Raw genomic sequence first — 15,756 nt, forward strand, 5'->3', positions numbered from 1 at the left:
GTTTTGGTTACTCCATTGACTCCCAGATGGAAATGGTTCAAAGTGCCGTGAAAGTTTACGTCGATTACCAAATGTTGGGAACTGGGTTCCCAATCTCGAATGAAATCTTCTATGCTGGTCTTATTGTGGGTTCCATCGTGTTTGGTATGGGCTGTGATTTGATTGGAAGAAAGCTGGTGTTCAACTCATCCATTCTGCTCACGTCTATTTTCGGTTTCTTTACAGGTGGTACAGATAACTACGCAATGTACTGTATCTTTATGTTCTTATCCTCAGCAGCAGCTGGTGGTAACATCGCCACTGATGTCTCTGTGTTCCTGGAGTATCTTCCTTCTAAGTATCAATGGATGAACACAACTATGGCGCTGTTTTGGGGTGTTGGTCAAACCATCGCAGCTTTGATTTCATGGGCGTTTATCCCAAATAACTCCTGTGATGGTCCAGACTATTGTCCTTCCCATATTAACAGAGGTTGGAGATACTGTTGGTTTGTGAATTCTGGTATCTGTTTCGCTGCAGCTTTGATTCGTCTCTTTGTTTTAAAAATGGATGAAACTCCAAAGTTCTTGGTCTCTACTGGAAGAGATGCTGAGGCATTCGCAATTCTTCAAAAGATATCCCAACAGTACAACAGACCATTATCCCTAACCCTTGAGCAGTTGGAAGCATGTGGTACTATCAAGCAGGATTACTTTGACCCTTCACAGCACGGATATAGCATCAAGGCTCTTTGGAGAGCAATGCACACCAACTTGAAGATTCTTTTCCACTCTAGAATTACCACTAGATCAACAATTTTGGTGATTCTTTCCTGGGGTTTCATTGGTATTGCATACTCGACCTTCTATAACTTCCTTTACATTTTTATTGCTTCTCATGGTGGTGACACGGGAAGTTCTACCTATATCGTTTACAGAAATGCCCTCCTGGCAAACTTTGTTGGTATATTTGGACCAATCCTGGCTGGTTTTATGATTCTCATCAAGTTCAAAATGTTCAACAAGGAGATCTTATTCGGGAGAAGAGGAACAATGATCTTTGGTGCATTGGCCTCCATGGCAATCCTCTTTGGATACACCACCGTCAGAACTCCATCTGCAGATGCTGGTTTCGGTGCTGCAACATACTTCTTTGTCAACATTTATTACGGTACTTTGTACGCCTACACACCAGAAATCTTCCCAACAAAGGCAAGAGGTACAGGTGTCGGTGTGTGTTTGGTTGTTGGAAGAATCTTCGGTGCGTTTGCTCCAGTGGTTTACTACTTTGGTGCTGAATCTGGTTCTGCAGTTCCAATATGGGTCTGTGGTGCCCTCATTGGATGTTTGTCCATCTTGTCTGCTTTGATGCCATTCGAGCCTTCTTTGAAGAGAACTGTTTAGTCGTTTTACGTATTGATTACATCTGATATTCTATATTTAATAACATATGTTGATTGTTTTAAAATCTATGTAGCAAGACATGCGTTTCTGTATGCTTCTGGACATGGAAACACCTAATTTTGTTCAGAGCGGATCAACTTTCGCGTAGTTTTGGAATCCATCTGACGGGTTATTTTACGAGTGGGTCCAGATACCGTGGACTAGAGCTCGTATGATTAACAGATGAATTGTGTCAAGCCACAACCGACGTTATCTGTAAGAGATGAAAGACGAACATTGTCTTTTACATTGTGAATATATGCGAAGAGCCATAATTGTCGAGGTCACATGGTATTAACCAATAACGCAATGTACATTTCAAAACGGATAGAGATGTTTCTTGTAGCATGATAATTCCGGCAGCTTGGACTGCCCTTGGAGTCCGGGATCTATTGAAAGCTGTCATGTCTCTATAACAACTACTCACGCGGAAGTTTGGAATATGATTTACATTGTGGCACGGGACCCCCCTGTGGCAAAGCTCATCGGGTTTAACAACTGTGGCTGAATATTCTCACAGTTGGTTGACATGTTGCCAATAGGACAGAACAGGCACTGTTGTGTAGTTCCAAATGGTATAAAATGCGCTACAGATCCAACAGTTAAACAACTACATCCATGAATATAATTCACTTAGTCAGGAAATGTTGTTACCTTTGTCTATCCTACTGGCACCAGTACTAGCTGATACTCTCTTCAAGTCCCGCCCGGATTTAACCATCCCAGTATGGAACATCTCCTCAAACTACAAGGACCAATTCGAAAACGTCTATGATGGTTATGTCTTCGTGACCCCATATTCGGCAGATACTCCAAAGATTGAGGAATCCGTGGAACAACCAGGTGCCTACATTTACACCCCATCTGGTGAACTCGTGTGGTCCAGTTTCTCATATTTTGGTGGTGTTTCTCTTAATTTCCAAGCTGCTAGGATTGGAGGTGAAGACGTCCTGTACGGTTGGGAAGGACAGTTCAGTGCACGAGGTGGTCATGGGTTTGGTCACATCAAGATTTTGAACAACCATTACGAGCCAGTGAGAGAGATCAAAGGTGGTGATCATAAGCTCATTGATATCCACGAATTCCATCTTGCAGAAAATGGCAAAACTGGTTTGATTGAGAGTTATAGCCCTGTCCAATATGACTTGTCGGACTTTGATGAAGATGGGAATTCCAAGAGATCATGGATCGTCAATGCTGTTGTCCAAGAACTCGACATTGAAACCAATGAACTGATCTTCGAGTGGAAATCTTTGGATCATGTTTCTCCAGATCATTCAGTCTTGAATTTGACAAGCGAACTCGCAGGTGATGGTTACACTTCTGGTTCTGCCTGGGATTATTTCCACATCAACTCTGTGGATAAAAACGCTGACGGTGACTATCTTGTGAGCTCGAGACATACATCTACCATCTACAAAATCAGCGGTGAAACTGGTGAGATCCTGTGGAGACTCTCCACAAGTGGTGACTCTGACTTGAAAATTGTCGGGAAAAAGTTCACACTGGGTTACCAGCATCATGCCAGATTCATCAAGAGAGTTGATGACGATGTTGAAATCTTTTCGTTCTTTGACAATAACGCATACAGCAAGGGTCACTCCGAGCCTGAATCCGCAAACCCAGACCAACTTTCCAGTGGTAAGATCCTCAAAGTGAACAACAAGGAGAAGACTGTTGAGTTGTTGCAACAGTTTGACCCTCCAAAAGATCATCCAATCTCTGCAAAGTCTCAAGGTTCTTTCCAATTCCTTCCAAACGGCAACAAATTCATTAACTGGGGTTCTGCGGGGACGATAACCGAGTATAACTCCGAAGGAGAAGTGCTGTTCAGTGCCAAATTGGATTCATTTGAGAGGGGCCCATACGTTCAAAGCTACAGAGCTTTCAAGTACCAATGGACCGGCTATTCCACAGAGGACATTGCTATTGTTCAAGAGGATGACACTGTATACATTAGTTGGAATGGTGACACGATCACAGAGACCTGGGAACTGGTTGATCCGGAGACCAAGAGAGTAATTGCAACCAGCGCGAAGACAGGCTTTGAAACCAGCCTGAAGCTGAACCACCACCAAGGTGGATTTATCGTCAGAGCTCTAGACAAGAACGGTGGTGTCTACAAGGAATCAAACTATGGTGTTTCTGAAAAGTCGTCTAGCATTCTCAACTGGCTGGCTTGGAAGCAGCTATTCTTGAGTGCGTCTCAGCTGTTCTAACTAGCTGGAGTGATCATTCCAGCGTACATTGCTCGTATATTATCTTCAACAAATGGCTTCTATTAACCAATAGACAACACCACGTAGCAAATTCACACCCATGCAGCTGCTATGCAATGCTTATTTGTCATACCTTTTCAACGTTGTTGTTTGGCCCAAGACTTTAGACATGAGCTTAATTCTAGAGCAAAAAAAAAAAAAGAGTAATTTGATTGTCTTGGCTTTCATAAGTTCATAATGTTATAACATATTGAAGCCGTTTATATGGTCATTTAATTCAACCTGGAATCGGGTGTACATATAACTGAACTTAAACAAGCCTCCATATCTGCTAATTATGGAGTAGAAAGACTCTTGGCTTCTGCGGTGTGGTGGATCGCATGGAAATCTATCAGATTTTGATGAGGTCTTGGAATTTTATGATCAATGATTGGTCAAACCTTCCATGCGAATAATAAGATGTTCGGCATATAATGTCAATCTAGAGGATCTTTCCATCGTCTTCATATTCCTTTCACACCCTTTTTTTTGCATGAACGTTGTTATATAAACGTTGTGTAATCCATCAAATCTTGAACCACTGTTGAGAGAATGGGACCAGTTCAGCACCAGACATGGATACGACAGTTAAACTTGATCCACTAGTGGAGAGTAAACTCACCACAACCAATGAGAGCGACTCAGCCCAAGATGAAGAGAAAAACGACTATGCCGATAACCAAAGCATTGTTTTAAAAAAGGCCGAGCTTCAAGCGGCCCAGTACGCAGGTTCAATCTACCTCACATCGATTTTGCTCTTCTCTTCATTTGTATTTGGGTTTGGTTATAACTTGGATGGTCGTATCCGTAGTGTTTACACTGCCTACGCTTCGTCGTCTTATGGAAACCATTCGTTAATTTCAACGATTGGTGTTATTAACGCAGTCATCACTGCGGCATCGCAGATATTCTACGCTAGATTATCTGACATGTTTGGCCGTTTGTCGTTGTTCATCACTGGGATGGTCTTCTATATTGCCGGTACCGTCATACAATCACAGGCCTATGACATTCAAAGATACTGTGCAGGTGCAGTATTCTACAATCTCGGGTTCATGGGTATAACCTTGATGATGTCTATCATCTTAGCTGACTTGTCAACTCTAAGATGGAGATTACTCTACGAATGCACACCACGTACCACCGTTATAATCATAACGTGGATAGCTGGTGACATAACGTCAAAAATTGGGCCATTGACAAACTGGTCATGGGGTATCGGAATGTGGGCTTTCATCATGCCATTAAGTGCCTTGCCATTTGTGTGTTGCATCTTACACATGAAGTGGTTAGCTTCAAAGACGCCAGAGTGGGAACAGCTTTCCAAGAGAAAGTCATATTACCAGAAAAATGGGATTGTCAAGACTTCGATGGAAGCGTTCTGGAGACTGGATGCTATTGGTCTCCTGTTGTTAACTGTCACGTTGGGTTGTATTCTTGTTCCACTGACTTTAGCAGGTGGTGTTGCAGACGAATGGAAATCGGGTAAGATCATTGGTCCCCTAGTGCTGGGATGGGTGTTACTCCCAGTGTTCATCTTGTATGAGGCCAAACTGGCAAGATATCCACTAGCTCCTTTCAAACTACTCAGAGATCGTGGTATTTGGTCTGCATTGGTCTTGTCGTTCCTGATCAACTTTGTCTTCTATATGGTATTTGATTATGCCTATACTGTTCTCGTTGTTGCCATTAACCAAACAGTTAAGTCTGCAACAAGAATTGTCATTCTTCATGCCTTTGTATCCAACATTGGTGCTCCCATATTTGCTGTTGTTGTTGCATACGTGAGGAAACTGAAGGGATTCCTCATTTTGGGATTTGCCATTTGGATGGTTGCCTGTGGTCTTTTCTACAACTACAGAGGTGGTGAGTACTCCAGGGACGGTATCATTGCAGCATTCTGTATATGGGGTCTTGGAACAGTGTTTTTCAGCTTACCTTTGATTGTGGCTCTCCAGGCTGCCACGTCCCATAAGAATTTGGCCATAGTTGCTGCTTTGGCATCTACTATGAACAGTATTGGATCAGCTGTTGGTAACTCTGTCTCAGGTGCAATTTGGACCCAACTTCTTCCTTCAAAACTTGAAAGTCTGTTGGGTAATGCTACGTTGGCACAAGCTGCATATTCAAGTCCATTTACCTTTATCAAGACTTATACATGGGGCACACCAGAAAGAGAGGCTGTTGTTCAATCGTACAGGTACATCCAAAGATTGGAGACTATTGTGGCCTTGTGTTTCTGTTCTTTGCTTGTCGTCTTTGCCCTGTTCTTGAGAGACCCAGTTCTGCCAGATAAAGTTGCTCAGGATGAACAGCTTAAAGAAGGCGAAATGGTCGTTACTAACGACCATGATCCAATTGCAAACTTCTTTAGAGGCATCTTCAAGAGAGATAACCACCACCACCAGGATTCCTCACTAGAGAAACCTCTGGAGAAATAGTTGTGAGATTAATTGTATGTATATAATGTTCAGAATAGTTTGTGTATGTGTGTCCGGGTGTAGCGAACAGGCGTAGAATTCTTCTAACGCGAGACTCTCTATCACCAAAATTAGTACCAAAACTATTATTCATTGATGATACGATCGGATAGCGTCCAAATGACATCTAACGAACATATCTGTACTGTGTTCGTACAGACGCTGACTGGTCTGGAAGACCTGAGAATCAACTTTACACTTGATACGACAGTTGACTGTGTGCGTGATGATATCTTGAGCAAGCTGCCAGAATCCGTGGCGAAGAGTGTGGTGATAACTACCCGTGGAGGACTAAACATCAGGGATTACACTACGGTGAGACAGCTGTGCAGAGGAATTACACATGCACCTTATTTTGTGAATGTTATGCTTCGAGTGCCTCTGTGTGGAGGGAAGGGAGGATTTGGCCACATGTTGAAACAGGGCCATGGAATCAGTAAGAAGAGAAAGAAGAAAAAGAGCAAGAATGGGGATGAAAAGGCATTATATAACACATTGGACGGGCGTAAGGTAAGGACAGTGAAGAGAATCCACCAGTTGGAGAAGCAACTTGAGATGATGGATGAGGTGGAGAGGAGGAAGCTGATGGACAAGAAGGAGAGCCTACAGAAGATACTCGACACAGACCTCACCAAGAACGTCAAGTTTGACGATACGGAGTTCTTAGACGATCTGGATAAGCAATTGGATGACATTAGTGGCGCGATAGACCTTACTGACAGTGGCTCTGAAGATGATGTTAGCACCGATGATGGAAGCTCTAGCGATAGCGAAGATGAGAAGAAGCACCAGCAGACTGAAACAAATAAAACGAAAAAACTCAACAGCTTCTTTAGAGATTGAATACTGGTATGACAACTACTTCAACAACTGAATACAACGACTGTATAACAACTTGTTTGTATATATTTATTCCAACATTGAGAGCCCTCAGAGGGTCTCATCGCTCGTAATAGTGGCCGTAACACGTTTCTCCCATACGCACACATACAAAATTTATCCAAAAACCGAGAAAACTTTTCACATTGGAAACCTCCCAACTGCATCGGCAACAGTTTTAAACGAGTCTTAGAGACGATGTCATCCCAAAGCAAAGATGTGTCAGTACAGGTTGATACCTTTGTTGAGTGAGTGCCTTCAAGCTTAGTCCTTTTCATGTGCTGTTCTAACCATCAATTGCGAATTGAAGGAATCTCAAACGTCGTCAATTTAGCGGGTCTTACAGGGTTGCCCTTGAGACATGTCAACTGTTGATGAGAGTTGTCTCTGCTGCCCGCTGGAACCACCCAGACCAATTGATCAGCCAGATACGGCAATTGGGTAAGCGTCTTGAAAATGCACAGCCTAGAGAGTTCTCGTGTGGTAACGTTGTTAGACGTGTATTGGCACAGATCAGGGATGAGGTGGAGACAGGTGATAATGATGCCGGCCAGACGATGATCTCCTCAATGTTCAGTCTGCTATCAACAGATGAGAAGAAAGATGAGCAAGTTGCGAGCCAGCCTATGCAACAGTCAAACTCAAGGGTGCAGGCCAAATCACATGATCTAAGGTCCACCACGATCCAGGGGATCAAGGACCTGATAGATGAGATCAGCAGCATAGACGAAGGTATCGAAGCCATGTCTGTAGATCTGATCCATGACAATGAAGTTCTACTGACGCCGACTCCAGACTCTCAAACGGTGCTGAAGTTCTTGTTGAAGGCTAGACAGAAGAGAAAATTTAGTGTATTGGTTACGGAATGCTTCCCCAATAGAACTAAAGAGGCCCAGCAGTTTGCTAAGGAATTGGCTGATGCCAAGATTGAAACCATCATTATCCCAGATTCACACGTATTTGCGGTGATGTCCCGTGTTGGTAAAGTCATAGTCGGTGCACGTTCTGTCTTCGCCAACGGTGGAACAGTGTCAAGTGCTGGCGTTGCTGCTGTGTGTGAATGTGCTAAGGAGCACAAGACACCGGTGTTCTCAGTTGCTGGTTTGTACAAGCTGAGTCCAACGTATCCATTTGATGTGGAAAACCTCATCGAAGTTGGAAACTCTGGTAAAGTTGTCAAGTTTTCGGATAGCAACTTGGTACAGCACGCTCATATAACAAACCCATTGTTTGACTACATCCCACCTGAGCACATTGACATTTACATCACAAACATTGGAGGTTTCGCACCAAGTTTTATCTATAGAATTGTGCTGGATAACTACAAGACAGAAGATGTTGACCTTGAGTGATCAACTAATACAACATTACTCCTTTTCTTTTAACAGGAGAACCCATGGATTCTCTTGTAATATCAATCCATTTATATACATATACATCACACAGCTTGCCCTGTGCCTCGCTCGGTTGGAGTCTCTTCTCCATATTCCAATCTTGAGCTGGATGATGAATGTCTCTTCTAGAGACGTCTTCAATGGGCTAAATCGACTTTAAATTTTACTAAAGCTATCCCTTCTTTGAGTGCGGTGCCATCGACCTTTGTTCAGGCTCTTATAGCCCATGGTGGTGTTGCAATTACTGGGATAGACAGCACATCGCAATATATACATTTGTATGTCCGTTTTGGAGATGAATGCAGCGTAGAAAGTGGTTGAAACTTCGCACCATTGTAGGATGAAGCCATAACGGTAAGAGCAAACCTCAATGAAGCTCAAGGTCAGAACAACGTCTGTTGATAGATTGAAGAGTGAGTACTGCTTGATTACATTGGCAGATAGCTTCCTAACACGCTTTCGAAGACTCAATTGTACCCATTGTCTCGCTTAGAAAGCATGCCATATTGAGGTTTACGCCACAGGGTCTCAACGTTATATCGTCAGAGTTCAACGAAACCACCGTATGGTGTACTCTCGCTGCTGAAATATTCGATATCTACGAGGTTGAGTCACTCAGGGATAACACAATAACTATTGAGCTCAACATTGAGCATCTACTTCTTGTGTTGAGGCAGTATGAGAAAAGTAATGCCGATAAGATCACCATCAGACTTCACAGGAAAGAGGCGACAGGTGGAGGTAGCACAACACGGGCCTCAAAGTTGAACCTTCTGTTGAACGTCTTCTTCATCAATACCATATCGTTGATGAGTACGACGCCAGTGGAACATACGTATAGTATCCCTGTGACGATGTTGAAGAAGGAGAGGGATGCAAAGATTGTCGAACCACACTTGGACAATATCGACGTTATGATGAAACTTCCCAGAGACATCGGGCTCCTGTTCAAGAGAATAGAGAGGTATAAGTACTCTGATAAGCTGAACGTCATTGGAACCAGCGCTGGACAGTTGTCTCTGAACATCAATGTGGAAAACTCCATGGATTTGACAATCAGCTGGAACCAGGAGCTGGAAGTTAGAGAATTGGACACGGAAGAACACACATCAGCATCACAAATGGATGATGAAGAAGAAGCTGGAGAGTCGAAATACGAGATTCAGGTCAAGATGAAGGATTGGAAGTTGGGAGCAAGGCTATGCGATTTCTGTAAGAACACATTTCTACTGATCAGCACAGAAGAGGCATTGGTGTTACACGGATACTTGGATGAAGAAGAAACGTGTCAGATAATATATTTCATCAACAGGTTAGATACATAGTTGCATAATACTAATCAATTGCTGTGAGCCTTACCGAACTCATTGACAAAGTCAACGAGTAAATCCACAGAGTGTTCAGTGACAGCGTTGTACAACGATGCACGCATACCACCAACGGAACGGTGTCCCTTTAGTCCATCGAGCTTCTTCTCCTTGGCCAATTTCAAGAACTCAGCTTCTAAGCCTTCACCTTCAATGGTGAAAACAACGTTCATATCACTTCTGACTCCTTTAGAAACAGGCTGTTTGTACAGCTTTGGATACTGGTCCAATGCAGCGTACAACTTGGAGGCCTTTCTCTTGTTCAGTTGTTCCTGAGCTTCAAGACCACCCTTGGCAATCAAATTCTGTAACACCAACTTCAAGATGTGAACAGTAAAGATTGGAATAGTGTTGTAGGCACTGTTGTTTTTGACCACGGTTGGATAATGAGTAGCAATTGGGGCCAATGGAACCCCCAATGCCTTGAGCTCATCATCAGTGGCTTGCTCAAGAAGAGCCTTCTTGATGATGTAGATGGTGATACCAGCGAGACCAACGTTCTTCTGAGCACCAGCCATGATCAATCCAAATTTGGAAATATCCATCTTACGGGACAAGATATTTGAGGACAAGTCCGCAACAACCTCGATTCCTTCGTACTCTGGAATGAATGGGAATTCAACACCGTTGACTGTCTCGTTATCACAGTAATAAACATACGCAGTCTCGCCTGGTGTAGGCTTCTTCCATTGTTCGAAAGGCTCAATGTCCCCGAACTTACCATAGGCCTTCTTGGAGTCAGTCAAGACCTCACAGTAGAATCCCAATCTCACTGCCTCTTCATACGACTTCTTACTCCAGGAACCTGTGATGGCATACGCACACTTACCTGGCTTACCGTGCTTCTTAACAAAAGAGGCAACCAAGTTTGGAGGAATAGAAGAAAAACCAGTGGTACCACCTCCTTGGAGGAAGAAAACTTCGTGAGTGTCAGGGATCTCCAGCAGCTTCTTGAAAAGCTGCTTGGTTTCGTCAACAACTTCAATTGCTGGTGCTGAGCGATGAGAAATCTCACCAACACCGAGTCCCAAGTTGTCGTAGTTGATCAGGTCCAAAGCTGCTTGTTGCAACACAGAGGTTGGCAACATAGCTGGACCGGCACCAAAGTAGTTTGGATCTTCTCTATCGAGGCTAGCCATTGTGTCCCAAGAGTTGTTATTCTATTCGAAGGTGGTATCAGATGGCTCACCAAGATGGTAATATCGTGAAGAAGAGTCATCGGGGCAACGCTGTAAAATTTAGTGGTTAATAACACCCGGACACCAATAACATCGCCCGGAGTCAAACCCTGTGGTGGTCGCTATGGTGATGACAGTGCCATATACTCCTTCGTCTCATATTCAGCTTTATATACAGAACTATTTACAACTCTCCACCGCTCCCTGTGCGCACTCAACGTCTCAAGAACGATTGATATGCCTCCTGGTTCACTGACACGTTTCCAATGGCCTTCATTCTCTTCTTTCCCTCTTTCTGTTTGACCAGAAGCTTCTTTCTTCTGGTGATATCGCTTGCGTGCATCTTGTGTAGCACATCTTTCCGCTTAGCCTTGATGGTTGATCTTGCAACGATCTTGTTATTGGCCCGAGCCTGTATGATGACTTCGAAGAGCTGGTTCTTAACGTGCTCTTTGAACTTTTCAACCCACTCTTTACCCGTGGATTGGACCAAAGATTGATGCATCACCTGGGCCAGTGCATCAACACCTTTGCCATTGACGAGTAGTTCCAGCTTACAAATCTTTGAGTCCTTGTAGCCGGCATCTTCGTAGTCCAGCGATGCATAGCCACGTGTCGCAGACTTCAGCTTACCGAAGAAGTCGTCCACGAGATGACTCAATGGGATCTCGTAGTTCAAAAGACACTGTCCAGTAGTTAGATAGTTGATCTCCTTTTGAATGCCCCTATTGTTATCACACAGCTGGATAACTGTGCCGAGATACTCCTGTGGGAACGTCATTATGGCCTGGACATAAGGCTCCTGGAACCTACTCACCGCCTGTCTCTTTGTTGTGCCGTCTGGGAAGTCGTCTGGGTTTGTAATGGTCTTCTCTTCACCGTTAGAGTATATGATCTTATATGGAACAGTTGGATTCGTCAGGATAAGGGAAGCACCATACTCTTTTTCCAGTCTCTCTTTGAATACAGAGGCGTGTAATGAGCCTAAGAACCCTAGTCTCCATCCTTGACCCAGCGCATTCGAGGTCTCTCTCTGTAATGTTACAGAACGGTCATTTAAGACCAGTTGGTTCATCTTGTCGTCCAAATCTTTGAAATCAGTGTCGTCCGCAGGGAAGGCACCGACAAACACCATGGGCTTGGGCTCTTCGAACCCTGGCAATGGCTCCACAGGCTGAGAGACGTTCATGAAGGTATCACCAATCATCGCTTCCGATGTCTGCTTCATTCCACAAACAATATAACCAACTTGTCCGGCCTTTAACGTATCAATGCTCACCCTCTCTGGATACATGATACCGACTTCTTTAACCTCGTATTTACGCTCGGTGTGAGGTGAAAACACTCTTTGGCCCTTCTTCACAGTTCCATCAACAACATGGACCAGAAGAACAACACCCAAATACGAATCGTACCATGAGTCAACCAGGAGTGCTCTAAATGGGCTTGAGAGCTTACCAGTAGGAGGAGGTATTCTTTCAATTATCGCTGGAAGCAGCTTTTCCACGTTCAATCCTGTCTTTGCACTCACCTGTATGATATCCTCTTCCGGCAATTCAAACGTAGTCTCAACCTGTTGTATTGCAGAAGGGATATCAGCCTGCTGAAGGTCAATCTTGTTGATAACCGGTATCAACTTCAATCCCATACTATAAGCCAGGTAGAAGTTGGCCACAGTCTGAGCCTGCACACCTTGCGATGCGTCCACCAGCAGCAGTGCTCCACCACAGGAGGCATAGCTTCTCGACACCTCGGCTCTGAAATCAACATGGCCTGGAGTGTCAACGAGGTGTAACAGGTAGTCCAAGCCTTTGTATTTGTAGAACATCGAGCACGTCTGTGCCTTGACGGTAATACCTCTCTCTCGCTCCACATCGAGCTTATCCAGCACCTGCTTCTGCCCAGGCTTAACTACACCAGTGAGCTCCAGCAGCCTATCACTCAACGTTGACTTCCCATGGTCGACGTGTGCCACAATGGAGAAGTTCCTGTACCGTTCAATCGGGATCTCCGCTATCCTCTCCTGGATCGACTTGGACGATGAATGCCTCACTTGTTTCACAAGGACAGTCCATCGTAGAAGCCGTAGCTGTCTCATTACACCGTGGCCTCTCTCCATCAAAACCATTTATGTCTCAATTGGACATGTCCGAGGAGGCCATTGGCAAAGTGGACAAAAAATCTGCAGCTCATCGCCAATGTCCCCGGGACATATAATACAAAATTTTTTTTTTTCTCCTAAGCTCACCACTTTGGAGTCGGAGAAAGTGACCACAACCACTGTGAAGAGATGTCCAGTACGAAGATTCTCACAGTAGCAGCACTGTCTGCTCTTGTCACAGCAACTCTTGTAGAAGGGTATCATTTGTACCAGAGCTCAAAAGAACCAGCGAAGAAGATCTCCAAGAAGAAGATCTCCAGTGATGCGTACGATGAAGAGCTCATCAGAGAACAATTGGCCAGAAACTATGCCTTCCTCGGAGAAGAAGGTATGGCGAAGGTTCGCAACCTGAACGTTGTTGTTGTTGGATGCGGTGGTGTCGGCTCCTGGGTGTGTACCATGCTTGTACGCTCTGGTGTTTCGAAACTAAGAATCATTGACTTTGACCAAGTGTCGCTGAGCTCCTTGAACAGACACGCTGTGGCCACGCTGGAGGACGTTGGTATCCCGAAAGTTGAATGCTTGAAGAAACACCTGTTGAAGATTGCGCCGTGGTGTGAAATCGAGGCCATCAACCAGCTGTGGCACCTGCCACAGGCCGACTCACTCCTGTCTGGTGAGAACGTCTACGTCGTTGACTGTATCGACAACATCGATACCAAGGTTGACTTGATCGCATATGCCCATAAGAGACAAATGCCTATTGTGTCGTCCATGGGTGCTGCTTGTAAGAGTGATCCAACAAGAATAAACATCAGTGACATCTCTAAATCTGAAGAGGATCCATTGGCCAAGTCTGTACGTCGCCGTCTCAAGAAGCTGGATATCACAACAGGCGTTCCAGTGGTGTTCAGTGCTGAAAAGCCGGATCCTAGAAAGGCACAGCTTTTGCCATTACCGGAGGAAGAGTTTGCAAAGGGTAAAGTTGATGAACTGTCTGCTTTGAGGGATTTCAGAGTTAGAATACTTCCAGTCTTGGGGACAATGCCAGCAATGTTCGGGTTGACTATCGTCACATATATCCTTACATCTGAATCTGGCTATCCAATTGAACCAATCGAAGGTAAGAATAGAATCAAGATCTACGATGGTATATTCCAAACGCTTGCTGGCCAACAGACACGTATCGGTGAACCTGATCAACGTGTGCCAATCTCACTAAGAGAGGTGCCATATATCTGTGAGGAGGTGTTCAGAGGTAAATCACCAATCTCTGGGTTCTCGACAAAGTTGACTCTCTCAAGATGGGATCCATCAAAGCCAATCAGTTTGACAAACGTTGTTATCATGACAAAAGAGGAACAAAAGATCCACGAGGAGAAGGTTCTTATTGGACGTCAACCACTGGACCAGGTATACTCCAAAGAGGTTCTTGAACTCGTAGAAAAAAGATTCAAAGAGGAAGAGTACTACGAACAATTCAGATGAGTTTCTTTGAAGGGAGGTATCTATCTTTGATGAAGATAAACAGGGTATAAAATCAGGACATCAAAACAATCACTAAGTATAGATTGATGCACCAAGTGGTACTGTAGCCTGTTGACGATACTGTTGCGTTTGGGAAGGATCTTCTTGGAAATATTCATGTAATAGAGCACGTTTAGCACTTATACGACCAGCTGGGTCGTAAACCAACATCTGCTCCAATAGATCAACACCCGCAGGGTCCAACGTTGGCACGGTATCTTGTAAGTTCTTCTTTGACCATTTAGGGAAGGTTGGTTTGAAATCCGGTAGATATGTAACGTCTGGCCAAACCTCCTCGGTCGGTGTACCTAGGATTCTAAAGATTCTAAAGATCTGGTCAATCTCGGAATCACCTGCAAATAGCGGCTTACGGTTAACCATCTCTGCAAATATGCAGCCTATAGACCAGATATCGACACCTGTCGAGTATTGCTTGCCACCTAGCAAGATCTCTGGGGCTCTGTACCAGAGTGTCACAACTTCATGGGTATAGGATCTCAAGGGAACACCAAACCCTCTCGCTAGACCAAAATCGGCCAACTTCAAATTACCTTCCTTGTCGATCAACAAGTTCTGAGGCTTCAAGTCTCTATGGAGAATACGATGGCCGTGGCAATAGGCTGTGCCCTTCACCAGCTGCATCAAGAACTTCTTGATCATATCGGCACCTAGGCCAACGCCTTGCGGTATGGACTCCATGTACTTCTTCAAATCCAAGTCCAAGAACTCAAACACCAAGTACAACTTGTGCGAATCCGAGTGGATAATATCGTATAGCCTGACCGTGTTCTCGTCCCTGAGCTCTTTCAATAACGAGATCTCGCGGATAGCAGTCGATGGCACTCCCTCGTCTTCGCTCTCAAGACGGATCTTCTTCAATGCAACAACTCGGTTGTTGTGTCTCGTGTCAAGCGCCTTATAAACAACTCCATACGTGCCCTCACCCACTTTCTCTAACCGCTGGTAGTTGGATAAATCAACCATTTCTGTACCGCTCTGCAGATTTGCTTTAGCGCCCTTCTGCTTCACTGCTTTCTTGAACAAGCTGTTTAGATCCAAACGAGGGAAGAAAAAACGTTGTTGTGTTTTTGTTTTGATTTCCTCATTTTCTGACCGTTTTTGTGATTTTCGTGTCGCTTTCTGTGAATTTC

General features: G+C 44.4%; 10 protein-coding genes across 10 annotated transcripts; 7 read left to right on the plus strand and 3 right to left on the minus strand.

Annotated features, from left to right (window-relative positions):
• The first annotated feature begins 275 nt into the window (after positions 1–275).
• On the plus strand, positions 276–1,405 carry CYBJADRAFT_169400 (MFS general substrate transporter). The gene has a single exon (XM_020215749.1). It carries the CDS (start codon positions 360–362, stop codon positions 1,380–1,382), a length of 1,023 nt encoding a protein of 340 aa, XP_020068391.1. The 5' UTR covers positions 276–359; the 3' UTR covers positions 1,383–1,405.
• Positions 1,406–1,571: 166 nt separating this feature from the next.
• Positions 1,572–3,841, plus strand: CYBJADRAFT_169402 (arylsulfotransferase family protein). Its single transcript, XM_020215750.1, has one exon. The coding sequence runs from the start codon at positions 2,066–2,068 to the stop codon at positions 3,638–3,640; it is 1,575 nt and encodes a 524-aa protein (XP_020068392.1). The 5' UTR covers positions 1,572–2,065; the 3' UTR covers positions 3,641–3,841.
• A 49-nt stretch (positions 3,842–3,890) lies between these two features.
• On the plus strand, positions 3,891–6,172 carry ARN1 (siderophore transporter). Its single transcript, XM_020215751.1, has one exon. It carries the CDS (start codon positions 4,255–4,257, stop codon positions 6,118–6,120), a length of 1,866 nt encoding a protein of 621 aa, XP_020068393.1. The 5' UTR covers positions 3,891–4,254; the 3' UTR covers positions 6,121–6,172.
• Positions 6,173–6,279: 107 nt separating this feature from the next.
• Positions 6,280–7,110, plus strand: CYBJADRAFT_191941 (uncharacterized protein; the record flags this gene model as incomplete). The annotated part of the gene is made up of 1 exon (XM_020217421.1): positions 6,280–7,110. The coding sequence occupies one exon, from the start codon at positions 6,280–6,282 to the stop codon at positions 7,000–7,002; it is 723 nt and encodes a 240-aa protein (XP_020068394.1). The 3' UTR covers positions 7,003–7,110.
• A 97-nt stretch (positions 7,111–7,207) lies between these two features.
• On the plus strand, positions 7,208–8,752 carry GCD7 (translation initiation factor eIF2B subunit beta). The gene is made up of 2 exons (XM_020215752.1): positions 7,208–7,286; positions 7,349–8,752. Exons 1-2 carry the CDS (start codon positions 7,237–7,239, stop codon positions 8,388–8,390), a joined length of 1,092 nt encoding a protein of 363 aa, XP_020068395.1. The 5' UTR covers positions 7,208–7,236; the 3' UTR covers positions 8,391–8,752.
• Positions 8,753–8,802: 50 nt separating this feature from the next.
• On the plus strand, positions 8,803–9,728 carry MEC3 (Mec3p; the record flags this gene model as incomplete). The annotated part of the gene is made up of 3 exons (XM_020216655.1): positions 8,803–8,845; positions 8,898–9,644; positions 9,670–9,728. 3 exons carry the CDS (start codon positions 8,803–8,805, stop codon positions 9,726–9,728), a joined length of 849 nt encoding a protein of 282 aa, XP_020068396.1.
• A 43-nt stretch (positions 9,729–9,771) lies between these two features.
• Positions 9,772–10,938, minus strand: SER1 (O-phospho-L-serine:2-oxoglutarate transaminase; the record flags this gene model as incomplete). The annotated part of the gene is made up of 1 exon (XM_020213008.1): positions 9,772–10,938. One exon carries the CDS (start codon positions 10,936–10,938, stop codon positions 9,772–9,774), a length of 1,167 nt encoding a protein of 388 aa, XP_020068397.1.
• A 149-nt stretch (positions 10,939–11,087) lies between these two features.
• GUF1 (GTPase GUF1) lies at positions 11,088–13,384 on the minus strand. The gene has a single exon (XM_020215753.1). The coding sequence runs from the start codon at positions 13,103–13,105 to the stop codon at positions 11,192–11,194; it is 1,914 nt and encodes a 637-aa protein (XP_020068398.1). The 5' UTR covers positions 13,106–13,384; the 3' UTR covers positions 11,088–11,191.
• Positions 13,225–14,964, plus strand: TCD2 (tRNA threonylcarbamoyladenosine dehydratase). The gene has a single exon (XM_020215754.1). It carries the CDS (start codon positions 13,268–13,270, stop codon positions 14,564–14,566), a length of 1,299 nt encoding a protein of 432 aa, XP_020068399.1. The 5' UTR covers positions 13,225–13,267; the 3' UTR covers positions 14,567–14,964.
• Positions 14,639–15,589, minus strand: CDC28 (cyclin-dependent serine/threonine-protein kinase CDC28; the record flags this gene model as incomplete). The annotated part of the gene is made up of 1 exon (XM_020213015.1): positions 14,639–15,589. The coding sequence occupies one exon, from the start codon at positions 15,587–15,589 to the stop codon at positions 14,639–14,641; it is 951 nt and encodes a 316-aa protein (XP_020068400.1).
• Positions 15,590–15,756: the final 167 nt, after the last annotated feature.

This window comes from Cyberlindnera jadinii, assembly GCF_001661405.1.
Source record: "Cyberlindnera jadinii NRRL Y-1542 unplaced genomic scaffold CYBJAscaffold_17, whole genome shotgun sequence".
In the NCBI taxonomy this organism is placed as follows: Eukaryota; Fungi; Ascomycota; class Saccharomycetes; order Phaffomycetales; family Wickerhamomycetaceae; genus Williopsis; species Williopsis jadinii.

Bases quoted from the DNA above. Each gene is read 5' to 3' on its own strand.
- CYBJADRAFT_169400 (XM_020215749.1), top strand. From the start codon at position 360: ATGGCGCTGTTTTGGGGTGTTGGTCAAACCATCGCAGCTTTGATTTCA.
- CYBJADRAFT_169402 (XM_020215750.1), top strand. From the start codon at position 2,066: ATGTTGTTACCTTTGTCTATCCTACTGGCACCAGTACTAGCTGATACT.
- ARN1 (XM_020215751.1), top strand. From the start codon at position 4,255: ATGGATACGACAGTTAAACTTGATCCACTAGTGGAGAGTAAACTCACC.
- GCD7 (XM_020215752.1), top strand. From the start codon at position 7,237: ATGTCATCCCAAAGCAAAGATGTGTCAGTACAGGTTGATACCTTTGTT. The intron at 7,287-7,348 runs GTGAGTGCCTTC...TGCGAATTGAAG, and splicing joins CAGGTTGATACCTTTGTTGA to GAATCTCAAACGTCGTCAAT.
- GUF1 (XM_020215753.1), bottom strand. From the start codon at position 13,105: ATGGTTTTGATGGAGAGAGGCCACGGTGTAATGAGACAGCTACGGCTT.
- TCD2 (XM_020215754.1), top strand. From the start codon at position 13,268: ATGTCCAGTACGAAGATTCTCACAGTAGCAGCACTGTCTGCTCTTGTC.